General features: G+C 53.0%; 5 protein-coding genes across 6 annotated transcripts; 4 read left to right on the top strand and 1 right to left on the bottom strand.

Annotated features, from left to right (window-relative positions):
- The first annotated feature begins 352 nt into the window (after positions 1-352).
- LBX2 (ladybird homeobox 2) lies at positions 353-2,269 on the top strand. Its single transcript, XM_020896111.2, has 2 exons — positions 353-645; positions 1,705-2,269. Exons 1-2 carry the CDS (start codon positions 441-443, stop codon positions 2,088-2,090), a joined length of 591 nt encoding a protein of 196 aa, XP_020751770.2. The 5' UTR covers positions 353-440; the 3' UTR covers positions 2,091-2,269.
- A 2,533-nt stretch (positions 2,270-4,802) lies between these two features.
- TTC31 (tetratricopeptide repeat domain 31) lies at positions 4,803-8,624 on the bottom strand. Its single transcript, XM_070472572.1, is given in 5 exon segments — positions 4,803-6,404; positions 6,892-6,937; positions 7,108-7,198; positions 7,282-7,334; positions 7,643-8,624. Coding segments are annotated over 5 exon segments (891 nt in total). The 5' UTR covers positions 8,068-8,624; the 3' UTR covers positions 4,803-6,128.
- A 2,256-nt stretch (positions 8,625-10,880) lies between these two features.
- Positions 10,881-17,857, top strand: CCDC142 (coiled-coil domain containing 142). Of its 2 annotated transcripts, XM_020896136.2 has the most exons (9): positions 10,881-11,956; positions 12,252-12,338; positions 12,417-12,566; positions 12,702-12,832; positions 12,902-13,015; positions 15,867-15,981; positions 16,173-16,350; positions 16,475-16,674; positions 16,806-17,857. In XM_020896136.2, the coding sequence occupies exons 1-9, from the start codon at positions 10,888-10,890 to the stop codon at positions 17,060-17,062; spliced, it is 2,301 nt and encodes a 766-aa protein (XP_020751795.2). In that variant the 5' UTR covers positions 10,881-10,887; the 3' UTR covers positions 17,063-17,857. The 2 variants fall into 2 exon arrangements, with proteins under 2 accessions (XP_020751795.2, XP_070331982.1); XM_070475881.1 differs by lacking the exon at positions 12,252-12,338.
- A 147-nt stretch (positions 17,858-18,004) lies between these two features.
- On the top strand, positions 18,005-19,304 carry MRPL53 (mitochondrial ribosomal protein L53). Its single transcript, XM_020895692.2, has 3 exons — positions 18,005-18,193; positions 18,292-18,404; positions 18,493-19,304. Exons 1-3 carry the CDS (start codon positions 18,102-18,104, stop codon positions 18,624-18,626), a joined length of 339 nt encoding a protein of 112 aa, XP_020751351.1. The 5' UTR covers positions 18,005-18,101; the 3' UTR covers positions 18,627-19,304.
- Positions 19,305-22,576: 3,272 nt separating this feature from the next.
- On the top strand, positions 22,577-26,305 carry MOGS (mannosyl-oligosaccharide glucosidase). Its single transcript, XM_020895719.2, has 4 exons — positions 22,577-23,073; positions 23,252-23,478; positions 23,926-24,122; positions 24,359-26,305. Exons 1-4 carry the CDS (start codon positions 22,734-22,736, stop codon positions 26,100-26,102), a joined length of 2,508 nt encoding a protein of 835 aa, XP_020751378.2. The 5' UTR covers positions 22,577-22,733; the 3' UTR covers positions 26,103-26,305.
- Positions 26,306-26,479: the final 174 nt, after the last annotated feature.

Here is a 26,479-nt window from a genome sequence, read left to right on the forward strand (position 1 = left end):
ATTTTGCAAATCCCCAGCCGTTGGGGCCAGGGAAGGCAATTTTATTGCCGACGACTTTATGAGCCAGAGCTGCGGCTAGGCGGAGAGTCTGTGGTACACAGAATCTGGGGGCCGCCCAGGACGGGTCCAGCCCGAGAGTGCACTGGGCCGCGTCTGGCAGCGCAGAGTAGCCCTGGGCCCGGCCTGGCGGGTGGTTCCGCCGGTTTCTCTCCGCACCTCCCCACCCTGTAGAAATACCGCTGCCGGGACGTCTATCAGCTCCAGACCCACCGCGGACCCGGGGTGGGGGGTGGGGGCGCAGGAGGAGGGGAACGCGAGGCTCGGGCCCAGCGCGGGGGGCGGGTCCGAGGCGGGGGGCCCAGATCGGGAGCCGCGCTGGGGCCCAGGCAGCTGCGGAGCCGAGCGCGGCGGGCGGCTGGACCGCCACAGCCCCGCTGGCCATGAGCTCGGGATCCGAGCCCCGGACACCCCGGACACCCTTCAGCATCGCAGACATCCTAGGCCCGGGCAAGATTCCCCGAAGACCCTCTGTGTCGCGGCCTCCAGAGTCGAACCAGGGTCCCACGTCGCCGCTCTGCGCGCTGGAGGAGCTGACTAGTAAAACTTTCCGCCGACTTGACGGGCACACACCGCAGCCCTCTGAAGGTACAGCTCCGGCGAGGTCGCCCACTGTGACTTGGCCTTCTCCCCATTCCTCTCCTCCAGGTTCCTGGTCTCGAACCTTCGTTCACCCCGGCCGCTACCCTAACCTGCACCCTGCCCGCGGCCCACGTGCCGGGGTTTGCCTCCTCCTCTCCTCCCCTCCCCGCCGTTAGTTCCCAGGCTTCGCTGCCGCTCCAGGAGGCCGCCAGCGCCGGGGGTAAAGGACCAGACTGTCGAAAACTGAGCGACTCTTGGGTCCGTTCGTTATAGGCGGAGCAGTCGCGACAGAGAAAGGCCGGAGAGGAGACAAAGGGCCTGGCCTGGAGGCTGTACAGGAGCGAACTGGGGTTAGGACCGCACAGAAAGTGCTGGGAGGTGAGGCTCGGGCCTCACCGGGTGACCAAGTTCCGCTCCAAGCCGCTCTCTTCTCGAGAGGGCTCAAGGAGCAGCGGGGCCATAGAGCCGCAAGAGACGCGGGGCTCTGGACTCTGCTCTTCCTCGCCCTTGGTACCCCGCTCTCCTTTTGGGCTCGAGGAGGGAGTGCTTGTGTCATCCAAAACGTGTAAGCCGAGAGTGCCCGACATCCACGAGTTTAAAACGGGGCAAGATCAGGGTTCTGTTACACTTACCATGCCAGCTGGCTGCCCCTACTCTGACCATGGTCGGCCCTCGCCACTGGTGCCGGCCTGGATCTGCAAGTCCGCTCCAGCAGGCGCTCCGGAAGGCCTCAGAATCCCCGCCCTGTGCCTCCAGACGGTGCACCCGTTCTCCTCTGGCTTGTCCCGCCTTCTTCCCAGTGCCCCGACCCCGCGAGATGCCCTCATCCTTCTGCTTCCCAAGGGTACCCTGGAGCCGGCTCCACTTTGCGCCCCACCTCCCGGGATGAAACACCACCGTCGCCCCTCGTAAAGTTCGGGAAGGGTCCGCGGCTCTGGCTCCGGTTCGCCTTCTGGCTCCGCACCAACCCTCCCCCTCTCTGGCTTGACCCCACGCCCGCTTCTCCTCGCGGACCGAAGCCTGAGCCCCCAGGCTAGGAGGCTGACCCCCACCCTGTCCCCGCAGGCCGCGCGGCACCGGGCGCGCTGGGCCCCGACCCGGCTGGCCGCAGACGGCGGAAGTCACGCACGGCGTTCACCGCGCAGCAGGTGCTGGAGCTGGAGCGGCGCTTCGTCTTCCAGAAGTACCTGGCGCCGTCCGAGCGCGACGGGCTGGCGGCTCGGCTCGGCTTGGCCAACGCGCAGGTCGTCACGTGGTTCCAGAACCGGCGCGCCAAGCTCAAGCGCGACGTGGAGGAGATGCGCGCCGACCTCGCCTCGCTGCGCTCGCTGTCCCCGGAAGCCCAGGGCCGCCTCGCGCTGCCGGACGGCGCCCCGGGCCTCGGCCCTGGCCCCGCCCGGCCTGACTCTGAGCTCCATCTTTCTGACGAGGAGATACAGGTGGACGATTGAAGGCAAAGCTGCCTCCAGGGCTCTGCGGGCGCTGACCTCCGCGCCTGTCCGGGTTCCGGGGTAGGAAGAAGGGTGTCCATCCGCCCCTCTCGGCTCACAGTCCAGACGCCCACCTTCCCCGATTGTTGAGAATAAAAGTCCAGACTTTGCCGCAGCACTCCTGCAAATCAGGAGCAAAACCTCCTGATGATTGCGAAGATTCCATGCTTTGCACTATGCCGAACGCTTTAAATCCGATGTTTCGCTTAACCCTCATAGCAACCCTATAAGGTAGGTGATACGGTTATGTCCGTTTTACAAAAGAAGAACCCCTAAGTCAGGATGTAGACCCAGGCATCCAACCACCCTTCAGAGCTGGTGCTTGCCAGCTCTCTGCTCCGGAGACGCTGGGTGAGGGGAAGGGCACTGGACTCTGATAGCTCCCAACCCCTCCTCTAGGCCCGCCTCGGGGCTTCCCTGGTAGCTCAGCTGGTAAAGAACCCGCCTGCAATGCAAGAAACCGGTTCGATTCCTGGGTCGGGAAGATCCGCTGGCGAAGGGACAGGCTACCCACTCCAGTATTCTTCGGTTTCCCTGGTGGCTCAGCTGGTAAAGAATCCGCCTGCAATGCGGGATGCCCAGGTTCGATTCCTGCGTTGGGAAGATCCCCCAGAGAAGGGAAAGGCTACCCACTCCAGTATTCTGGCCAGGAGAATTTCATGGACTGTATAGTCCATGGGGGTCTCAAAGAGCTGGACACAACTAAACGACTTTCACATCACTTCACTTCAGGGGCCGCCTTAGTTCCAGAACTCCACTCGGGGTTTGATCTGCCACCGCCTGGCAGACCTTGCACCTAACTAACAGACTGGCGCCTGAATGACAGCGTCCCACCTGTCTCTCCTCCTTCCCCACCCTGGGGTCATTTGTTAATAGGGTCCCGACCCTTCACCTTTTTCCCGCGCTGGGAGAGTCCTACACTGAGACCCAGGCAAAGTGATAAGCTCTGAGAGAGGGGACATGACCCTGCTTCTGGGACCTCCACCCCACCTTGCGCTGGTGGGAAAATGTCCCTACCAGGATGGTGGTGGTGGCGGCGGGAGGGTGGGGAGAACTGGTCCTACCCTCTGAGGCAGAGCTTGGGGTAGCTGCTTGCAGGGTAGAGAGCCCAGCCCACCTCCTCCAGCAGGCTTTTCTGAAATAATTTCTAACCGCATTAATCGTCCTCCCCCATGTGATGGGGAGGGAGTGCAGGTTGTCCCTGAGCCGGCCATCCCTACTCTCGGTCAGGAGCCTTCCTACTGACGGGAACAGATAATGACCACTAGTGTAGAGCTGAGAACCTGTCATCTCACAGATGTAAAGAACAGACTTGTGGACTCTGTGGGAGAAGAGGGTGGGATGATCTGAGAGAATAGCATTGAAACATGTATATTATCACATGTGAAACAGATCGCCAGTCCAGGTGGGATGCATGAGACAGGGTGCTCAGGGCTGGAGCACTGGGATGACCCAGAGGGATGGGATGGGGAGGGAGGTGGGAGGGGGGTTCAGGATGGGGAACACATGGACACCCGTGGCTGATTCATATCAATGTATGGCAAAAACCACCACACTACTGTAATTAGCCTCCAATTAAAAAAAAAAAGAACCTGTCATCTATCATGTACAGAAAGCATTCTCTGCACCAGTGTTGCCTCTTCAGTACACATAGACAACACACACACACCTCCCCTGGCTCCTGTCAGGACCCCTTCTGTATTCCCTTCCTGCTCTTCTGAAGTCTGCCTCTCTGGAACCTTTACATTGGAGTGACCAACTCTTTCATGTTTGCCCAGAACTTTTCCAGTTTTAGCATTGAAAGTTCCATACCTTTGGAAATCCTTCAGTCCCAGGAAAACCACGATGTTCAGTCATTCTGCTTTCCAGCCCTGGGGACTCAGAGCTCAGGCACTGGGTCAGAACCCTACCAGTAAGCAGTGTGAGTGTGGGATAAAGTGGAGGCAAGGTGTCAGGAGTCCTATGGCTCTTGGGGATTCAAGCCCGGGACAGTCTAAGAGGTACTGGGGAGGGGACATTTCTTTTGACAGGCTAGAACCCTCCTCTAATTAAGGCTTCCTAAATTCTAGCCCAGGGCTGCCACCTCTTATAACCAAGCCTTGAATAAACAACACTCAAACCTGTAACCCCAAAATAACCTCCTGGATGAGTGTCTCCTCCCCTGGGTCCTAGAGCTGCTGCTGCTGCTGCTGCGTCACTTCAATCATGTCTGACTCTGTGTGATCCTATGGGCTGTAGCCCACCAGGCTCCTCTGTCCATGGGATTCTCTAGGAAAGAGTACTGGAGTAGGTTGCCATGCCCTCCTCCAGGGGATCTTCCCAACCCAGGGATCAAATGTCTTCTGCATTTCAGGCAGATTCCTTACCGCTGAATCACCAGGGAAGCCCAGGTCCTAGAGCAGACCTTCTCAAATGTCAGGATACCTCAGAATCACCTGGAGGGCTTATTGAAATGTAAATTGTTGCACCCTACTCTTAGTTTCTGATTCAGAAGGCCTAGGGTGGGCCTGAGCATTTGCATTTGTGAAAAGTTCCCAGGCAAAACTGATGCTACTGGCCCAGGGAACATGCTTTGAGAACCTCAGTCCCAGGAACTCTGCACTTTGTGAGACAAGCAGCAGTTCAGTCACACCCTCTCTTTCTGGCGCTGGAATCATGAATATGTAGGACAACTGCAGAGAAAAATCAGTTTATTGAACACTTGCTATGTTCCAGACTTTTGGTAAGTATTTTCTCACACTTTCTCTTTCAGCCTTCATAGCAGCCCTGTGAGGTAGGGATCGTCCACATTGTACAGAAGAGGAAATGAAGCTCAGGAGTTAAGAAATCTGCCCAAGGTGACACAGCTTGTAATGACAGACTACATTCTGCCATACAGTATTTAAGAGGCCTGCAGCCGTAAACAAAAGAATTTGGGAAAGCCTTAAACAAAGGAGGTGTCTCAGTACCTCCTATCTCTAAGTACAAATAGTGTTGAGTAAGACCCACATGGCAGCAAGAGCCCTTTATCCTAATAAATGGTTCTCCTGAGACAAGCATACTGGGAGGCCTGCGGATCCGCATTTTAATGAACTGAGAGTCCCAAGCAGAGCCCGGGAGGAACCAGCCAGGAGGAGCTGTCAAGATCTTAGAGGAACAACTAGAAGGAGGTCATGTTTCTTATAGAGAAATTAGAGAATTTTAGTATTTTTAGGGGCAGTGACCCTGGGTAGAAAAACTAAGTAAATTCACATGAGGGAAATGCTAGTTACAATGCCCTGCGCTGGAGTGGAGAGAGTATGACCAAAGTAGCAGAAGCCTGTGTACCTGCTGAGGCCGCATCAGTGGGAGAGCCAGCAGGTGGGGTATATGGAGATGTATGGGTTCTGCCAGCTCCAGCAAGGGGCTGGTAAGGGGCTTCCCAAATGCACACCCTTGGTGAATCTTCTAGCAGTGGAAGGAGGTGAGCATCAGAACCACTGGACAAAGGAGAGGTCAGAATATGCATAGAAGTGTGGACAGGAAACAAGGCATGAGAACTGAGGCTTGAGAAAACATGGTGAGAACTGGGATTAGGAAGAAGTGAGCATCCATCAAGCTGAAGATCAGGACTTAGGCCTTATTCATTACTGTGACCCCCTTCCTGAGCACAGAGCTCTGGCTGGTGAGTTCCCCAAGACCAAGAGCAAGCTTCAGATGCCCCTACAGACAGGTCTGTTATAGTCTGAAAATCTGAATTTTTGTACAGATCCCTTTTTGAGCCTTGGGGGATTTTATTCTTCCTTACTGCTCCCAGAAGAAACCATCTGTTTAAGAACCAAAGAAAGGCTATTTCAGTGGATGCAGGGCTCCTTTCTCTCATCAGAGTGTCTCTGTGTGAAGAGGTATGACTGCCGGGGATGTTCCCAACCGTGGTTTTAGAGTTCAGGTCTCAAAATGTGCAGTGAACTGCTACTACGCCATGTCCTTTATCCCTGTAGGATGCACACATGGCCCTGCCTATTAGGGACAGCTGCTCCTTCATCTGGTGTGAGGTGGATGCTGGGGCCCAAGTTCCAGGATGCCCCAGCCCTTTGAGGAGTCCTGGAGGTGGAGAGGACTGGGTCTTCTGCTCTGAGTCTGGGGGAGGGACCAGAGTGGCTCAGGTTGGGGATAATGCAAGGGTGGAGACAGAAGGCCACGGGCCCTTGGGACAGTACTTTCAGGGCAACTTAAAGGCCCCAGCTCAACATGGAAAAATGGATGGAGGAATTCGGTTGACGGAGGCAGCCCAGGGATTCCTCTTCGCTGGTCCTGCTGAGAAAGGTGGGGGGGGGGGGGGAGGCGGCACTTGACACTCCTTCCAGCAGTGCTGCCCGTGCCCCCTTATCCTCCGCGTCCCTTATCCGTCTGAGGCAGGAAGTAGCACCACTTAGTATTGCAGTCTCAGCCAGTTCTCTCTGTTGCCCCCTCAGCACAAGAGCGGGCCTGATCCCCTTACCAGTGCAACTTGCAGGAGGCAGGAATGTTAGCTCCCAGACTGCGTTAGGCTGGGACCAACCTCTCGGTCTCCAGAACACACCGCTGCCTCTCCAAAATGCTTTGGTCCCAGAGGAATTAGAAGGAGGAAAGTTGAGGTGTCAGCAGAGGCAAGGAATGTTAAAACTTCCCTTTTCTCAAACTGGCTCCAGCTCTTAGTACCACTAGGCCATTTTGGTAGTAGCTGAACTAGAAAATGTCAATGTACATTTTCTGATCCCCACCCCATCCCACCCAAATTCCTCTTCTGCTTCCAACCTCAGACCTGCAGTCCCATCACGGCCTTGCCCAGGCAGAAGAGGCCCCAGGGGCTGCATCAGTCAGGGCTCACACCCGCTGACCCAGTTGTTCATTGCAGAATGAGCAATTTCCAAATAACCTGATAAAAACAAAGTGGGCAAAAGTCTGGGTCCTTGGCACCCAGCCTTGCCCTGATAGCTCAGCACAGAGGCCACCCCCCCCACCCCCCACACGCACCTACTAGTGGTCCTGGGGGTTGAGGTTCAAGACTCAGGTGAACAGGACCATGGCCTTGTGGTAGAAACCATTTTGAGCAAAGCTGGTACCCAACTCTGGGGAGAAGGGAGAGTGGGAAGGTTCAGATGGGGTTATCCTAGGGAGGGATGGGTGAGGAAGGAGAGAGAAAGAATCTCACTTGCCAGCTCCTGGCTCTGTTCTAAGGCAGCTGCCGTCAGTCCTGGAGATGACCTGGGGATGGGAAGCAAAGTCAAGGCCTCAGCCTCCCCAAATCCTTCTCCTTTGCTCAAACACTTTGCATCATGCAACTCACGGAGTCCTCATGACAGGTCTGTAAGATCATATCAGCCCTACTTTCCTGTAGAGGAAACGACCCTGGGTCAGGCTGACAGTGATGGATCTTGATCCCTGGTCCCTTAACCTTGGGGCCAGAGACCCCCTTCTACTAGTCACTGCCCTCAGCCCTTAGTAGGTCACCTCTCTTCCCAAAGCCCTCTGGCACCCCTTCCCCTGGTTCTAGCTGAGGCTCTTCTGCCCACCTCCTCACCTCTGCCTTATGACTCTGCCTAGGGCTCTCTTCTTTTGGAGTGTTTCCTTCCTCCTGCTTCATCTTTTCCTGGAGACCGAGGCTTCTGCCCTGGGGCTCCTGACTTAGTCCCTTTTCTCTGTGGGCATTGAGGGGTCAATCTCCAACCTTGCAGAAAGCCAGAGACACAAAGATACTTAAACAGATAGATCCAGTGAGTCTTGTGAGCAGAAAGGAAAGTGAAGGAAGGGCAGGGATGACGTATGTCCTGGAGTAGTGGGAGGAGAGAGTGGGCAGAGACCGTGAAGGGAAGGAAGGAGGCTCTCTCTTCTTCCTCGCTACACGGTCCCTGAGCTGGTTGCCCAGAGCTGGACGGGTGGCTCCCATCAACATCTGTAATGAGAGAATTTGACAGGCCCACCTCTCCCTGCTCAGCATCTCAAAACATGCTGCTGGCTGTCATGGTGTCATCACGTCCCTTCACTAATTCTCCTGCTTTCCCAAGGGCTGACGGTGGCATTCAGTCCAGGCTGCTTCACCGTCCTGTCCCTACTCAGCCACAATGACGCCCCTGAGATGGAGCCCTCTTACTTGCTCTTCCAACTGTGTCCCTTGTCATACCCTTGAATATGAACATCCCCATATAATCCACCCTGGGGCTAGCTCAGTGCCTAAACGAGTGCCACAGTTCCTGGCTGGCCTCTCCCCTGTACTTTATCTGTTTCTCCCCCAAACCAAGTTCTCAGCAATTATACCCTGTCTCAAAATTTTCCAGTAATCCCCCAAGTGCCAGGGCCACAGGCAGGACTGAGTCTAGCCAGGAGCACAGAGCTGGAAGAACACTGCTGAGAGCAGAGCTGCTTGCACCTTAGTTCTGTCTCTGCCACTGCCTGGCTGTTTGATTTTGGACAAGTCATTTAACCTCTCTGGACCTCAGCTTACTCATTCACAAAATAAGGCAAGTCCCTTCAAGGCTTGGCCTGGACATTCTGTGGTTCTAATGAGGATTGTTTCCTTAGTAAGTGTAAACCATCTTTAAAACCAGACAGAAAAAGGCCTGCCTTGACCTTCTATTTCTCCCCCCAAACAGTCTATGCTACTCTTTTTTTTTTTTTTAATGCTACTCTCTTAATTCACGACCTGGCCACTCATGATCTGGCCACGTAATCTCTTCATGAAATCATCTCCTACCCTTTCATCCTCTTCCAACTGCAGCAGTCTCCTCTGAAGTTTCTACAATGCGCCAAGTGTGCTCCCATTTCAGAGCTTTGGTATGTGTTATTTCCTCTGCCTGGAATGCTCTTTCCCCAGTGAATGGCTCAGTCCTTCACCCTCTTCAGATCCCTATTTAAATCTTCCTAGGGAGGACTTCTCTGACCACTCCATTTAAAAAGTGAAACCTCTCAATTCTCCTCAATTCTCCCTAACTTCCTTCTTGCTTTACCTTTCTTTACACTTCTCATATTTGACATATTATATTGTTTGTTGACGGGCTGCCCCCACTAGACACTTCTGATTCACTGAATAGAGGGATTTTTGTCTGTTGGGCTTACTGCTTTCTTTCCAGTGCCTAGAACAGTGTGCAGCACATAGTTGGTGCTCAATAAGGGTATGCTGAAGGAGCAAAGATGGGTGAGGCAGCTACTGTAATTGAGATTCAGCCAGGAGCTGGCCCTGAAGAACCCTGTGTGATCTGGTGAGTTTGGACTCTGTCTTGTTAATGATACAAGTGGATCTGATCTAGGGATCCAGGGAGTGAAATGCTCAAATGAAAGAGTACTGGGGAAAGAGATGAATCTAGGTGTGAAATGTTTAGTCAGCAGGTCATTACAACTGTTTAAGTCAGAAAGAATGAATTCTTGAACTCGGGCTGTGGCTGCAGAAGCAGGACTGGAAATAATGGGATTGACCCAAAAGACACTTCAGAAATAGATTGACGACACAAATGAAGGAAAAGGGAGGAATATGGAGAATGGTTCTCAGATTTCTGAATAAAGCAGCTGGAAGGAAGTTTGTGTGGTTAATCAAGATTAGAGGAAATGCAATGAATCTGCAAAGATGATGAATTAACTTTTGGACTTGCTGCTTTTTGAGATAACCGGGAAGCAGTTGGAAGTATGGCTTCTCGGTGCTCCCAAATCTGATCCTGTCCCTGCCATCAGTAATCCTACCACTTACTTCAGGACATCCAAACCCATGTGCCACTCTTTCAACCACTTGCTGTCCTCTTTCTCGCCTCTTCTCTCAAACCCGTAACTAAGGCCTCACTTCAGTTAAGTTCTCCTTAAGGTTTCTTTGCTTTAGTGTCTTTGTTCCCTCTGTTCATATCTTTCCCCAGGCAACTCCTTGTTGTTTAGTCACTAAGTCATGTCTGACTCCCGTGTGGCCCCATGGACTGTGACCCACCAGGCGCCTCTGTCCGTGGGATTTCCCAGACAAGAATACTGGAGCGGATTGCCATTTCCTTCTCCGGGGGATCTTCCCCATCCAGGGATTGAACCCACGTCTCCTGCGTTGGCAGGTGGGTTCTTTATCACTGAGCCATCCCCAGTCCTCAACCCTCCTCTGCCCAATCCTGCCCACTTCAAGCATTCATCACCGCCGAGTTGTCCCTGGCTCCCCACCCTCCCTCCGCTTGCATCGCGCTGCTTGACAGTCAGCCCCAGAGTCACTCCTCTCCAAAGACCCGGGAGAGCGCCACAGGACAGCCAGGGGATTCCCGCGGAGTCCTTTTTACCTCGGCGGCGCCTCAGTCCTCAGGACCGAATACCCCGCAGTGTTTGGAGACAGCAGCGACCCCCAGCGGGCAGCCAGGCCGCAGAGGAAAGCCTACAGGAAACTAAAGCGGCAGCGTCGGCAGGCTTCGGGGTAGAGGAGTCGGAGCCTCTGCCCGCCTCGCGAAGCACAAAATCCCACTGAAAACAGATCCAGTGGAGCCCTCCTGGACCCCCTCTGGTCTGGTTTCACATGTTTGCCAAACTTGATTAGCCCCACAGTCTTCGGAATCGGTGCCATACCCGTCAACAGTGACGCGAGAATGAAAGACAGTAGGGTATTTGATAACAGCCAAGGACGAAGTGAGACGGCGTACGCAGCCATCTTTGTCGAGGGCGGAAGCATGCGCTTACGGAGCGCCAGAGAGTCCATCACGGCCCCGGCGGCACCCTGGCAAGAGTTGGAGGCTCCGGGGATAGGGCGCAGCCGCCGCGCAGTGCGGGGTGGTGGGAATCGTTAGGCTGGTTCCGGACACGGTGTCCCATGGCCCAAGCGTCTCGCTCTGGTGGCCTGCTGCCTCCGCTGGCTGCCGTGCCGCCGTTACGGGCGCAGCCCCGGGGCGCCGAGGAGGAGCAGTGGCAGAGAAAGCGGGCAGGCGCTCTCCGCGGGGACGTTCGTGGCTGCCCGGGGCTGCCGGTTGCCCGGAGCACCCTCTGCCTGGATGCTCGGCCTGACGGGGCTCCGAAAGAGCGGCCGAGGGGGGCGGCGCCGGCGGACGCAGGAGAGCGCAGTGAGGCTGGCGCTGTAGACTGGGGGCGGGAGCTGGCACCTGGCGGCCTGATTCCTCCGGCTCTACGGCGTCTCAGGGCTGTGTTGCTGCGGCTGCAGCGCGAGCGGGAGCAGCTCCTCCAAGCGCGGGATTGCGCCCTCCACCTACAGGCGGCCGTGCGCCTCCTGAGGATCCTGAGTCCCGGCGCTCCATCTCCCAGCCACCGCCCCTTGCTTCAGCTGTGCCGCGACCTGCTACAGCACCTTTCCGGAGGGGCGGTCCTGCGAAGCAGCCTTCTGGAGACGCCCCACCCGCTACTCCTAGCACGCCCCGTCGGACTGGCAGCCCAACGCTTGGATGCTACTGTCGAGATGCGGCTTCGGGCTCTGGGCCGGGCGCCCGCCACCCCAGCCCTGTCGTCCCAGCTCGCCAACCTGCTGCTGACACTTACGGCGTACCACCAGCTGCAGGGGAAAGCCTTGAGCCAAGTCCCAGTATCAGCGCGCCCTTATCCCCCCGGCCGTGTGCTCCGCCTCCTGACGGGGGAGCGGGGTTGCCGGGTGGCAGGTTGGCTGGATGAGGCGCTCAGGGGATCTGGCTTGAGGGACCAGCTCCTCAGATGGTGCCAAGAGGAGCGGGAGCTGTTACCTGGGCTACTGGGCCTGTTGGGTGGCGTCGCGGGTTCAGCCAGCGGTGAACTGGGGCTTGGAGGGGCCGGAGCCTTGTGGAGCCAGTACTGGACCCTGCTGTGGGCAGCCTGTGCTCAGAGCCTGGACTTAAGTCTAGGACCCTGGAGGGACCCCAGGGCAGCGGCACAGCAGCTGAGTCAGGCACTGGGTCAGGGTGAGTGATGGGCCTGGGTGGGTGTTTGGGAAGGCTGGAGTCTTTTACTTCTGTATTCACCTCACTCACCTGCCACCAGGCTACAAAAGCAGGCCCTTTAGAACGAACATCCCCCACCCCACCCAACCCCTGGGGGTTCAGGCTATAAGCTTCTTAGCTTTCAAGGCAAGGTCTTGCTTTCCATGCCAGCCTTGAGTCTTGGGGGAACTTCCCCTCTTCCCCCATCATTGAGTGGGGGCAGTGGCTGTGGAAAAGAGACCTTGTTTTCAGGCTCCAGAGTCATTTCTCCCACTAGCATCACTGCCTCAGGAGTGTGAGAAGGAGCTGGCTTCTTTGTGTCGCAACCTAATTCATCAGTCTCTTATTTGGAGCTGGGATCAAGGTGAGGAGGAAGGGGTAATGGCAGTGAGACAAGCCCCAAATTGCCCCTTCCTTATCAAACCATACCTCTCATCTTCAGGCTTCTGCCAGGTCTTGGGATCTGCTAGTGGAAATCAGAGCAGGCTTCCCTCATCCTCTTGTACCACCAAACTTTTACAGCAGCTCTTCCCTCCTCTCTTGGATGCCCTTCGGGAGCCCAAATCAGGACTGCTCCTCTGTGGGCAGCCAGGTGAGACAAGGTGCTGGGGATGGGGGATAGGAAAACACTGAGGATACCCCTTTTATTCCTTATTCTGTTCTGAAACCTGCCTCTTCCCAAAGGTGCTCCATATCCCTTCGGATACTCTGTCCCTCCTCTCCCCAGGTCCTGCACCCCTTGCCCTGGGGCTCTGTACCCTGCAGACTACCTTGCTCTGGTTTTGGAGCACAACTCAGCAGCATCTGGCAGCGTGGGCCCCAGGTTCCTTCCTGCTCCTGATCCAGAAGGAATTACCTGTGAGTAGCTAGGGAACAGGAGGGGAGCATCCTGCGTTGGGCTCAGAGTTCACTCTGTTTCTGTCAAAGCCTCTACTGCAGGAGGCAGAAGCTTTGTCTCGCCTGGCCTCAGAGGAAAGCTTGGCTCTGGATGTGGAGCAGCAGCTGGGCCTGGAGATCCGGAAGCTAATTGTGCAGATCCAGGTAAGGAGAGGTAACAGCTTGGGGGTTGGTGAGGTGGTTGTGATGGTGGGAGAACAACTCAAGTGCCTTGGAATTGCCACTGAATGTATCTTTTCTTGTGTGGACTACCACTAAATCCACTTTTTGTACTCTTATTATGGAAAATTTTTTAAAAATACAGAAGGAGAGAGAAGAGCATAATGGACCTCCATATTCCTACCACTGAGGCTTTAATAACAATCAACCCATGGTCAATTTCTTTCACTTGTATATCCCAACCCCCAACTCCCATGTCAGGCTCTCCTGTTGTGACTTTAACAGCCACTGATGATCACTGTCTATATCCATTATTTCATTAGAGGGTGCCAGGTGGTGACATTCTGTCATCCTTTCTTCATTATTAATCAGATTACTCTTATGAAATGAAACTTTAAAATTTTTAATTTACTTGTTTGGCTGAGTCTTAATTGTAGCATGTGCAATCCTCATTGAAGTATGTGAGACCTCTCACTGTGCATGGGCACCAGAGTGTGGGGGCTCAGGTGCCCTCTGCATGTGGGATCTAAGTTCCCTGACCAGGAACTGAACAGGGGCCCCCTGCGCTGGAAAGTGGATTCAACCACTGGACCACCTGGGAAGTCCCAAGTGAAACTTGTCTCAAAAATTATTTGGTTACTTTGAGGTATATTTTGTAGAGAATAAGCAAGATAAATGATTGACTTTACTTGTTTTCGATAGAATGTGTTTTTTTTTTTTGTAAAAGTACAACTTTATTTTTATTAAAACCAAAATATTATTCTAGAAGGCTTGTGATGAAAAAACAGCACTTTAGTTGCCTCCACCTCGACTTCTAATCCCTGTTCTACAGTGGTGATTTTCATTCATTCTTGGCTGTTTCTTCTAATACTTTATTATTTTCCTCTAAATTTATGAACTAAACTCCTATATTTCTATTTAAATTGTTCTTTACTTACACTCTGTCTGTTCCTATTGTGGATGATGTCTCTGCTTTTTGTTTTCTCTTCCTGCCCAGATGTCTCCTCTTTGCCCTGAACAGAGGCACGGTTGTGGAGTTTAGTCCCTGTCCCTCTGCTCCTCCTCTTTGCACCAAGGCGCTGTGAACCCTCACAGTTTAGCCCTAACCCACCATCTACATCTACCTGTTGGGCATTTCTACATCAGTTTGCTCCATGTCCTCTTTCAATTCAACATGTCCCAGAACAGGTCTTCATGAGTAGGCTTGGACAGTGATGACTGTGGGAGCTCTGGGGAGGGAAGGCTTTGGTGGGCATGTGGTAACAGAAGCGCCATAGAGGGCCTATGGCTCAAGCTGGTGGATGGGTAGCCTCAGAGGAGCGGCGGGGGTTATTGGAGGTGGGTAGTTCATAGTTCCTTGGGGGAGTAGTGGGGAGATGGCCTGACCAAAGCAAAAGCTCCCTTTGTGTGTGTGTGTGTGCATGTACATGGGCACATACTTGCCCTAGCATGCACATGTCAAAGGTAGGGGCGGAGGATTGTGGAGGAGTAGGTTGTCATCAAGATATGGAGGGCAGTGAACACCAGCCCACAGATTTTAGACTTTATCTCATAAGTGATAGGGAGCCGTTGTAAGCTGTAAGTGATAAGAGTTTGATCCAGCGATAGCAGTCAGGATAAAAAGGAAGCGGGGAGACATAATGTAAGAAAGGTCCAACTCTTGGTAGTTGCAGTGAGAAGAGGGCAAACGGGGCCGGGATGGTGTGCTCACCATGTGACCCCAACGCCGTCGCATTTCATGCCTTGCGCCACTGCTGGGTCTGTTCTGGGCTTTCAACTACATACAGCACTGGGATGAAAAAGAATGATCAGATGTGAATTTTCTCCTCAGCTGGACTGTAACGTCTCAGAAAAAACTCTCTCATAGTGTGACCTTGTATTTCCTGAGTGCTGAGTACAGAATTTCCTAACAAATGTCAGTTGACAAAAGGGCAACATTTTTATCATATATAAGGGAGAAAGGGGTTCTGGTGTTTGGACTAAGAGAAGAGTTTGGATTTAGATAGGCTGTTGTCAGGATATATACCTGGAACCACAGGGGCCCTCCTGCACCAAGTCTGCCCACCCCCACCCCCCAACCCAGTCCCATCCTCTCTTCAGGCATACAGTCACTTTTTCTTTAGACCTGCCACTACACACCCCAATTCTTGGGGTTCTTCTCCAAGATGGGCTGTAGATACCTCTCTCTTTTTGCTGTCTTCTTCCCCATCCAAAAACAAAACCTATCAAATCAGAGAAACCAAACCAGCACAGGGACTTTTTCTTGCTTTATGGGTTAAAGTGCTTTGGAGAAATAGAAGTGGCTATAAAGAATATTCAGCGTGAGGACATTACAAAGGTTCCTGAATCTCAGAAACTTATATTCATTGCTCCTGATCTACAAGCAGTTCTTGCCTTCCTTTTATAGATGACAGAAGATTGTACAATTTGCTTTTCTCTTTTCAGCCGCTGCCTGTCTGTAGATCATGCAGACCCCTCTCTGTAGCATTTGCTTTTGAACATTGGTGGTAGTGAGGGTGTCTCCCATCTTTTTTTTCCTATTAATGTTCCCATGGAATAAAATTAACCTGGAGGATATCCATTTTCTAAACCAAGCTGAGTAGGGTAATCTTAGGGCAATTGTCCATAATCTTTTCTCAGTCAAGGCCTTTGGAAAACTCAGTAAAAGCTATAGCATCTCTCCTCAGAAAATGCTCAAGCCCATACAATTATGCATATAGTTCTCTTTTGGGGCTTTATGGATGCCAGGTTAAACACCTCAGATTTAGAAGAGCATATGACTTGACAAACCCCTCACAGATAAGCAAGCCCTTTTACTTTTTCCTTATCCCCACAGCTCCTGCCTGAAGAGTCACTAAGTCTCTTTTTTCAAGAATGTCATAAACAAGCCACACAGGACTTCGAACTCCACATGCCACGGGGTCGGTACTGGCGGCACCGTCTGTGTCCTGGTAACTCCTCATCTCGGCATTCCCTAAGGCTTCCCGGGGTAACAGTGTCCAAGCCCCTCCACGTCCTTGAGGGGCTCAACCTCTGTGTCTCCAACCTTGTCCTCACCTTCTTTGCCACCCTGAATGCTCCATTAGGGGCTGAGGGGGTCTCCCTGACCTCATATCCTGTCCCTTCTCTTCTCTCACTCCAGAGCTTCCCAGCATTCCTAGTGAGTATGCTGGGTTAGTGGTCCGCAGGGTACTGGAGCCTGTGTTGCAAGGATTGCACGGACTGCCACCCCAAGCCCAGGCCCCTGCCCTGAGCCAGGCGCTGACCGCCATCCTGGGTGCCTGGCTTGACCACATCCTCTCTCATGGGATCCGGTTCAGGTGAGAAGAAAAGAAGGAAGTGGCCGGGCGATGAACAGAACTGAAAAAAGGGAGGGGAATGGTGGGGAAGAGCAGTTTGGAGAGGCAGGAGGGTCAGGCGGTCACACTGTACCTTGGCCTTCAGCCTGCAGGGGGCGCTGCAGCTCAGACAAGACTTTGGAGTGGTCAGGGACTTGCTGGAGGAGGAGCAGTGGGGCCTGTCCCCAGAACTTCGCCAGACTCTGTTCATGCTCAGCATCTTCCAGCGGCTGGATGGGGCCCTGCTGTGTCTGTTGCAGCAGCCCCTGCCCAAGACTCAAGTCCGTAGGGGGCTTCCCCGTTGCTGTAAGTCACTCTCCCTCCCCAACTCCAGGCTCTCTTCGCCCCTAACTCATTCTTCATAACCCATCCCCATCCTCAATCTGGCTTTAGGGTCCCCCTTGCTAGCCACCTGCCTTCCACTCCTGCCTTACCAGGTGCATGTAATGAGGTTCAGACCATGGAATTGCCCAGCAGCAGCCTCAACAGCCTGGAGAGCTTGGAGCCCCCCCTTCGGCCTGGAGTATTTCCAACCCAGACAGCTCAGCTGCTAAGCACACTGTGGGGAGGAGGACCTAGCCCTGAGGCTTACCTGGTAGGAAACCAGGAGGCCTGGCTTGCCCTGAGGCAGCACCAGCATCCTCGCTGGCACTTATCTTTTCTTTCCTGCCTGGGGACCAGTTCTGAATCCTAAGGACCCTCATCAGAATCCAGTCAGAGCTCCCCATCTCTGTCTGAAAAAGCCCAGACATTTAGATGCATATTTTAAAAGCTTAACTGGGAGCTTGGAAGAAAGCATATCTGAGAACCACAAGCTACACAGAGCCTGGACTTGAAAAGCTAAACCAAGATCACTACTCCAGTTGCCTGGAATCCAGAGTAAAGGGCATGACCACAGCTTGAAACCCGGAGGTCAGCATCCTTGGGAGGCTCGGGCACAGTTCTCCATCAGTAAAGACATCTCAAGGCTAGAGGCTAGCAGCTAAATCCTGGGAGTAAGACTTAAGGGTTGGATCCCAGGAGAAAAGGGAAAAGCAAAAGAAAGCAGGCAGCCTAGATGTCACTTCCTCTTAAATCCCAGGAGCCAGGCTAAACACAAGACAGGTTAGGACACTACTACAAAGCAATTCCTCGGGAACCACATAGGTGGAAATTCTACACTTAAATCAGTTCCCACGGCCCTGTACACCCCTCCTCATTACTGTTTTCAGTCATTTAAGAATAGTGGGCTGTAGAACCTTCACGTGTAAGCTTTAGCTATTCCAGAGTCCACATATTTAATCTGAAATTACCTGAGTGGGGATTACCCCTGCGGTGGTAGTGCCCTCACCTTGGAAGGGACCAGAACTTAAGACGGTGTTAACCTAGATCTAGCACAGCAGGGTGCAGATAGGGAGCCGCTGCAGAAGGCGTGTCATCCGAGCAAACTGCCTTCGCATTATTCATTGCCTTCACCATGGTACAAGAGGGCTTTTGATGTCAGGTAGTGTTTATTGAGCGCGAACTTTGGGCCCTCCATACCCTGTGCCGAAACCGTCTCTCTCCTTCCTGGCGTTCCTCCTCTTCTCGGTTGGGGAGCCCAGGGCGGCAGCTTGGGGGACCAGCACCGCCAACCCAGGCGGAGAATCCGCAACGAGCGGAGGTCCGTGACTGCGGAAGTGCGCCGCGGCTCACAGACTCCCGCACTAGAGACACTTCCGCCAGCCAAGAGTCCTTCCGGGGCGGGTGTCACCATGGCGGCGGCCTTGGCTCGGCTCGGACTCCGCTCGGTCAAGCAGGTTCGGGTTCAGTTCTGCCCCTTCGAGAAGAACGTGGAATCGACGAGGTACGAGGGGCAGCGGTGCGGACGCGAAGGGGCACGTCTCCCTCCCGCTGGGGATCTAGTCCCTTCTGTCCAGCGCTCACGCCGTTTTCTCACCGCAGGACCTTTCTCCAGGCGGTGAGCAGCGAGAAAGTTCGCTGCACGAACCTCAACTGCTCAGTGATTGCTGACGTGAGGCACGACGGCTCCGAGCCTTGCGTGGACGTGCTGTTCGGTGGGTCTCGTTGGGAGTCGGGCGGGAGTCGCGAGCCCTCGGCCCTGGCCCCGCAGTCCTGGTGCCTGACTCGTGTTTTTCCCTCCAGGAGACGGCCATCGCTTGATTATGCGCGGCGCTCACCTGACCGCCCAGGAAATGCTCACTGCTTTCGCCTCCCACATCCAGGCCAGGGCCGTGGCGGCGAGCGGGGACAAGCAGAGCGCCAGTACCGGGCGCTGACAGCACAGTAGAGACCAATCTGGTTTTAACCTAAGACTGCTAGGGACACTTATTTAAGAAGAACTTAATTACTCAAATCACTATCTGGAGGGCCACAGAACGCCAGAAAAAGAAAAGAGGCCTGTGACTACAAACCTAACCAGTGTTTCTGGGACGGGAAAAGATGGGAGAGGTGCGGACAAATTTGAATTCATTTCAGTTTCTTACCATCACTCACTGCTTAGCTCTTTTGAATTTGGCTTCTCCTTCCACTATTCAAGGTACCTCTTACTCATTAGAAATGCTGTTTTCTCAGTCCTCATCTTTCCATTTCAGTAGCATTTGCCGTTCTTAATTCACTCCTTGTGGAACTTCTCTTCCTCTCGGTCCCTTGTCTTCTCTTAACCATAAAAGTCTACTACTCTCTTTTCTCTTATTTTTGGGGCATCCTGTCTTCTGTCATGACTTGAACTGTCCTCTTGGGTTAAATCCTACATTTCTGTTTGGCTCTAATCTTAAATTCTGTGCTATATAGTCAGGGTACCTACTACCAGTTTTCTCCAAATTCCAGCAACACTCTTTGTCCAAAATAAAACTGATAATCTTGTATACTGTCTATAATGATCCTTGAACAACAGCAGGTTTGAACTGCAGGGGTGCTCCTATGTGCCTGTTTTTAAAATAAATACTACATTTCTACGTGGTCTGTGGTTGTTTGAATCTGCAGTTGTGAAATCATGGATGCTGACTGTAAAGTTGTCCCCCCGTTCTCTGCTGAAGGAGTGGAGCCCCTAACTCCCTTCCCCACCCCCATTGTTTTAGAGTCAACTGTACTTGCCTTCTCGTCTGACTTCCTTATTCCTTTAAAAGGCACTTCGTCTGCTCAGCCTCCTGAGCTGGAAACCACAGCTTTATTTCTGGTTCTGCCCACTCCCTTTCCCTGCATATTCAGTCAGTAAGTTCAGAATATTTTGTCTTAAACAAAATCTCCTGAAATGTTCTCTCCATTACCATTTGTGCTCCTGTATTATTGCTGTATTCTCACCTGGTCTCCTTTTCTCCTAACCATTTCCGTTCCTTAATTTTATCTTTCCAAAGCATTGGGTTATGTCTTACTATTACTTGTTTCTGGAAAAGGAAATGGCAACCCACGCCAGTATTCTTGCTTGGAGAATTCCATGGACAGAAGAGCCTGGTGGGCTACAGTCCATGGGGTTACAAAGAGTCGGACACGACTGAGTGACTGACTAACTTTCACTACTTGTTTCAGAGAACAGTGCCTAAACTGTGTTTAATACTAGGTTACGGCTGTGGATCATGAAGTCAATTTAGCGGGTTAAATCAACCTTTAGAAAAATAGTAAAATAGGATAAAAGTGTCAGAGTGCATGGCACATGGACTGGGAAGTATTCTTTAAGAAACCTAAGTTTTAAGTATATAGTCATGAATATAGTTATATAAAGTGTGTGGATGTGTATTTACTTGCATGTACTTGGTTGCAGTATAGAATTATTTCTTACCATAGGTTGTAAGAAAAAATGCTTGATAGCCACTGGTTTAAAGTTATAGTGAATAACTATAGTGAATAACTATAATAATAATAGTGAATAACTTCAGAATGTTCAGCCATGCAATCAAGAATTTCTGGACACTGGCTGCTATGTACTTTGCCAGATATATCCTACTACCACATTACTATAGTACTTCTCTGCTTAAAACTGTGATATCTTCAAAGGACTGGTTTTCTCCCCTCTCCCTTTAAAGAAAAACTATCAGGAGACAAATCAAGTGTAGTAAAAACCAGAATGCCTGGGATTGAAATCCTAAGCTTTTCCCTTAAGTAGCTATGTAACTTTGGACACATTACTTAGTGCCTATTTCCTTGTTTGTAAAATGGGGATAATAGTACTACCTCAAAGAACTGTTGAGAGGATTAAGTGAATTGATATCTGGGACTTTCCTAACAGTCCAGTGATTAAGACTCTGTGCTTCCACCACAGAGGGCACTGGTTCAATCCCTGGTCTGGGAACTAAGATCCCCACATGCAAACAAGTAAATAGATGTTTGTAAACTGCCTGGAAGATTGGGTGAGCATAACATAAGCATCTAAGAGGCCTTATGCTACAAGCCTCTATATAGTGATGCAAGGATGCTGACTACCTAGATTTGCATTCTCCATGCCGATGGTTAACCTCTTATCTTTGACCTGATAAATGACTCTGATCTGTACAAATACAGAAGGCTCAGACATTGCTGTAAGCATTGACTGACTGCTGGCACTGTGCTTCTAGATTGTGAACTTGAGGTTGGGACCCTTTTCTCTGTGTCACCAACACTCTGCTTAGTGCTTGATACGCAGTGTGCAATAAACATGTGTTGAATTTACAAATATTTAGCATTAACCTTCTGACTTGACCTGATTATTATTACTGAGATTCAAGGATGAATAGTGAAATTCAGGTGTGTACTAAGTGCTAAAATACAGAAGTGGACCAGGTGCAATGGTAGCAAGAAAGGACCAACCATTTGATTTGGTCAGAAAGTGATTGTTCAATGAGTAAAAAGTCTACCACTGGAGGGTAGGGCCAGAAGTCAGATTACAGTGAGTAAGTGAGCATGCAGCATAAAGTGTTAGTTTTATATAATTAAAGTTAGGATGGTAGGTGTGATAATAGCTAGAATAACATAAATGTGGATTAGGGTTTTTTTAGAGGATGATAGAAATTTGTACTTTATGAAAACACCTTTTATGCTGAGCTGTTGGTGAGAAGTAACTATGAAATCTAAGTGACATTTCTGAACCATCATCAAATGTAACCTTGGGACTTATTCAGTGGGCCAGTGGTTGACTCCTTGCTCCTGAGGCAGGGGGCCTGGGTTCGATCCCTGGTCAAAGAACTAGATACTACATGCAGCAATTAAGAGTTTGCATGCTGCAAGTAAGACCTGGTACAACCAAATAATTTTTTTTTCCCCTAAAGCCCTCTTACAAGAAAAAATAAAAAGAGTAGGGCTTCCCTCATGGTCCAGTGGTTAAGAATCCACCTTGGAATGCAAGGGACTCGGCTTCAATCCTTGGTCTGGGAAGATCTCACATGCCCCAGCCAACTAAGCGCTTGCACCACAAGTACTACTGAGCCTGCACTTTAGAGCCCCAGCTGCACAGTAAGAGAAGCCAGAGCAGTGAGAACCCATGCATCACGATGAAGAGCAGCCCCTACTCACAACTGGAGAAAATCCGTGTGCAGCAAGGAAGACCCACGACAGCCAAAAATATATATATATATTTTTAATGTAACCTTGACTCTACGTCAACATCAAGTGCAGATGCCACCTCTTTGCTACAGCCTTTCCTGACCTGGACATAAGCAATCTTTCCCGTAAGCACCTTTGCTTCTTGGGTTGTAGAAAAGGCTAAAAAAAAAAAAAAAAAAAAAAAAGTGTACACAGCACCATTATGGTCCTTTTAGGGTTCATCTAAATTAAGAACCCTAGACTGGAGATGCCACAGCAAACGTCAGAGGGAGGCTTAAAGACACTGCTGGGAAAGATGCTCTTGTATCCACTCCATTTCACTAGGAAAAAAGGCATAGGTATGTGGACAATATGGTGCAGTCTAATTCAGATACACCTAGGTTCCAAGCTAGCCACTTAGCTCTGTGGCCAGGGCCAGCTTATTGAACTTTCTAGGCCACGGTTTTCAGCCACTAGATTGGGGCGCTGTGAGGAGAGGCTAAAAGTAAAACAAGATGGCGTCTCAGGCTCTTAATATATAGAATTCACTAAAAGGGGAAAAGAGACAACTGTGAGGTTGGTTTTTCCTACTAGCCTGTGAACTCTGAGAAGGCCAAATAAACGCTGAACCAGTGGACACAGCTCAGGAGGCCCACCTCCGAGATCAACTTTACGCCACGAGGGCGACAGCCTTTCCCGGTCGTGGAGCTTAACCTGACGTGGCGGGGCGGGACTTCCGGGAGGAGGCGGAAGCCGAGCTCTAGGCACCGGCGGGCAGAGGCGGCTGACACATCGGTGGTCGCCCCCGGCGCCGCTCAAGGCTAGCAGGCAAAGCAGGCCCGGGCTCTGTTGCCATCTTCCCGGGTCCCCGCGACGACGATTTCTGTGCAAGGATGGCTCGGGGCGAGCGGCGGCGCCGCGGAGCGCCGGCAGACGGAGCGCGCACGGCAGAGAGGGCGACTCGGGGAGGCCCCGCACGGCGGGATGGCCGGGGCGGCAGGGCTGGGGGCGCGGCTCTGGCCGTAGTGGTCCTGTCTCTGGTCCTGGGCCTGTCCGGTCGCTGGCTTCTGGCGTGGTACCGTGCGCGGCGGGCTGTCATGCTGCACTCCGCGCCGCCGGCGCTGCCTCCCGACTCTTCCAGCCCTGCCGTGGCTCCGGACCTCTTCTGGGGCACCTACCGCCCTCACGTCTACTTCGGCATGAAGACCCGAAGCCCGCAGCCCCTCCTCACCGGTAACCTGGACCCGGGGCGGGCAGGCAGGCGGGCATTTAATCTGGGAGCCCCAGCTTCGCGCCAGATCAAGGGTGGTGAGGAGTGGTTCAGGAGAGTTATGAGGAGGGATGACCCTAAAGTAATCGGCGACCCAGAGGGACAAGAGCTCTCTGACTTACGTGGCCATTCTACCCCCAGGACTGATGTGGGCGCAGCAAGGCACCACCCCAGGGACCCCTAAGCTCAGGCACACGTGTGAGCAGGGGGACGGCGTGGGTCCCTATGGCTGGGAGTTCCACGACGGTGTCTCCTTCGGGCGGCAACACATCCAGGATGGGGCCTTAAGGCTCACCACTGAGTTCGTCAAGAGGCCTGGGGGTCAGCACGGAGGGGACTGGAGCTGGAGAGTGACTGTAGAGCCTCAGGTCAGGGCCCTCAGGACACCCCTCCCCCAGCCCAGCCTTCCTCCACCCTTTCTTTGCCGCCTGCAAATGCAGGATAAAGTGGGGGTAAACAGAAGGGGCTCCGAGTTTGCTGCGTGCCTTAAACACTTGCCTGTATGACCATCTCTTTTTTCTGAGCCTTGGTTTTCTTTGTAAGCTGTAAATAAAAATAGCACCTAATTCACAGAACTGTTAAGGATTAAAGGAAATACCAGTAATATGGAGAGTTCGCACAGTACATGGCACAGAAGTACTATTATTTCCCAGAGCTGCGCATAGCTCTTTATCCCACTGGTGCTTCCTCTCAGTGACCCTTGACAGTGCTAGATGTATGTTGTTCTCCCCTGCCGTCCCCCTCCCTAAGGCTGCTTCTCAGGGGAAGGCCTGCTAACCTCATGCTGTGTTTTTCTCTCCGCATTGGCCACCCAGGCCTCAGGTACCTCTGCCCACCCTCTGGTGTCCCTGTTCTTCTATGTGGTAACAGACGGCAAAGAAGTCCTTGTGCCAGAGGTTGGGTCTAAGGGGCAGTTGAAGTTCATCAGTGGGCACACCAGTGAGCTTGGTGACTTCCGCTTTACACTTCTGGCACCAACCAGTCCAGGAGATACCACCCCCAAGTATGGCAGGTAACTGGGGGAAGAGCGTATGGGATGGTGGGAGGGGTGGTATGGATGCTGACTTAGTCTGATTTCCATCTCCTCAACCCTACCCTCTTTTCACCAGGCATTTCCCTTCTCACTAGGCCCTGTGTTCTCTGCATTGCCAAGACCCTCCCATCCTGACTCCTCATCACCTCGTTTCTCTTTATAGTCCTCACTGCTTCCTCCTGCATAATATTTCCGTTTATCTTCTTCTTTTCAAGCTACAATGTCTTCTGGTCCTCCAACCCAGGACTTCCCTTGCTGACAGAGATGGTGAAGAGTCGCCTAAATCACTGGTTTCAGCATCGGCCCCCCGGGGCTTCCCCTGAACGCTACCTCGGCTTGCCAGGATCTCTGAAGTGGGACGACAGAGGCCCGAGTGGGCAAGGACAGGGACAAGGGCAGTTTTTGATACAACAGGTGACACTGAAAGTCCCCTTTTCTGTGGAGTTGGTGTTTGAATCAGGCAGTGCCCGGACAGGAGGCAGCCAAGCCCCAGAGCAGCTGGCAGGCAGCCTGCTGACCCACACCCTGGAAAACCATGCTGAAGCCTTTAGAGAGCGCTTTGAAAAGACCTTCCGGCTAAAGGAGAAGGGCCTGAGCCCTGAGGAGCAGGCTTTGGGTCAGGCTGCCCTCAGTGGCCTTCTTGGTGGGATTGGCTACTTCTATGGACAGGGTCTGGTGTTGCCAGACATGGAGGTTGAGGGGTCTGAGCAGAAGGTGGACCCAGTCCTCTTTCCATCTGTCCCTCTTTTCACAGCAGTGCCCTCTCGGTCATTCTTCCCAAGAGGCTTCCTTTGGGATGAGGGCTTTCACCAGCTGGTGATCCAACGGTGGGATCCCCAGCTCACCCGGGAAGCCATAGGCCACTGGCTGGGGCTGCTTAATGCCGATGGCTGGATTGGGCGGGAGCAGGTGCTGGGGGATGAGGCCCGAGCCCGGGTGCCCTCAGAGTTCCTGGTGCAAAGGACAGCCCATGCCAACCCTCCAACTCTGCTTTTGCCTGTAGCCCACATGCTAGACGGTGGTGACCCTGCCGACTTGGCCTTCCTCCGCAGGGCCTTCCCTCGCCTGCGTGCCTGGTTCTCCTGGCTTCATCACAGCCAGGCAGGGCCAGTACCACTATCTTACCGCTGGCGCGGCCGGGACCCAGCCTTGCCAACCCTACTAAACCCCAAGACGCTGCCTTCGGGCCTGGATGACTACCCCCGGGCTTCACACCCTTCGGCCAGTGAGCGGCACCTGGATCTGTGGTGCTGGGTGGCCCTGGGTTCCCGTGTGCTGAAGCGGCTAGCCGAGCAGTTGGGAGAGGCTGAGGCGGCTACAGAGCTGGGCCTGCTGGCTGCCTCCCTGGAAGCAGAGGAGAGCCTGGATGAGCTGCACTGGGCCCCAGAGCTGGGAGTCTTTGCAGACTTTGGGAACCATACAAAAGCGGTGCAGCTGAAGCCTCGGCCCCCTCAGGGGCTGATGCGGGTGGTGGGCCGGCCCCACCCTCACTTACAGTTTGTGGATGCCTTGGGCTACGTCAGTCTTTTCCCCTTTCTGCTGCAGCTGCTGGACCCCAATTCACCTCGCCTTGGACCCATGCTGGATGTTCTAGCTGATCGGCGTCAACTCTGGAGCCCCTTTGGTTTGCGCTCTCTTGCAGCGTCCAGCCCCTTTTACAGCCAGCGCAATTCAGAGCATGATCCTCCCTACTGGCGAGGGGCTGTGTGGCTCAATGTCAACTACCTGGCACTGGGGGCTCTGCACTACTACGGGCATCTGGAGGGTCCCCACCAGGCCCGTGCTGCCAGGCTCCACAGAGAGCTCCGCGCCAATCTGGTGGGCAATGTGAGACGGCAGTACCAGGCCACAGGCTTCCTGTGGGAGCAGTACAGTGACCAGGACGGGCGAGGCATGGGCTGCCGCCCTTTCCAGGGCTGGACCAGCCTTGTCCTACTGGCCATGGCTGAAGACTACTGAAGGGGGAGCGTGAGAGGAGAAACCAGCCTGCTTATTCCATTCTGGACTAGAGGGACAGGTCTCTCACTTCTGCCCCTAGCTGTCAGATACCAGTGCTTCAAACCCTCCTCAGCTCATCTCAGGTGTCTCCTAACCGACATCCCACATAGCCCTGGGGTGAATGTGAATTCAGAGTCTATTTTTCTAAATAAATGGGAAAACCATGCCAGACTCCATTGCTTTTGCCAGCTTTGCCTCACCAAGAGGTCTTAACTCAGTCCAGGCCTTAGGGCTGCTCTCCTTCAGAGAAGGTGGAAAAAGTGGCCACTGACTGTCCCTGCCAAACCTAGTCAGGTCAAGTGCAATGCAGTCAGCCGAGCACTAGTCCACCCAAATCC

Source organism: Odocoileus virginianus, chromosome 2 (genome assembly GCF_023699985.2).
Source record: "Odocoileus virginianus isolate 20LAN1187 ecotype Illinois chromosome 2, Ovbor_1.2, whole genome shotgun sequence".
In the NCBI taxonomy this organism is placed as follows: domain Eukaryota; kingdom Metazoa; phylum Chordata; class Mammalia; order Artiodactyla; family Cervidae; genus Odocoileus; species Odocoileus virginianus.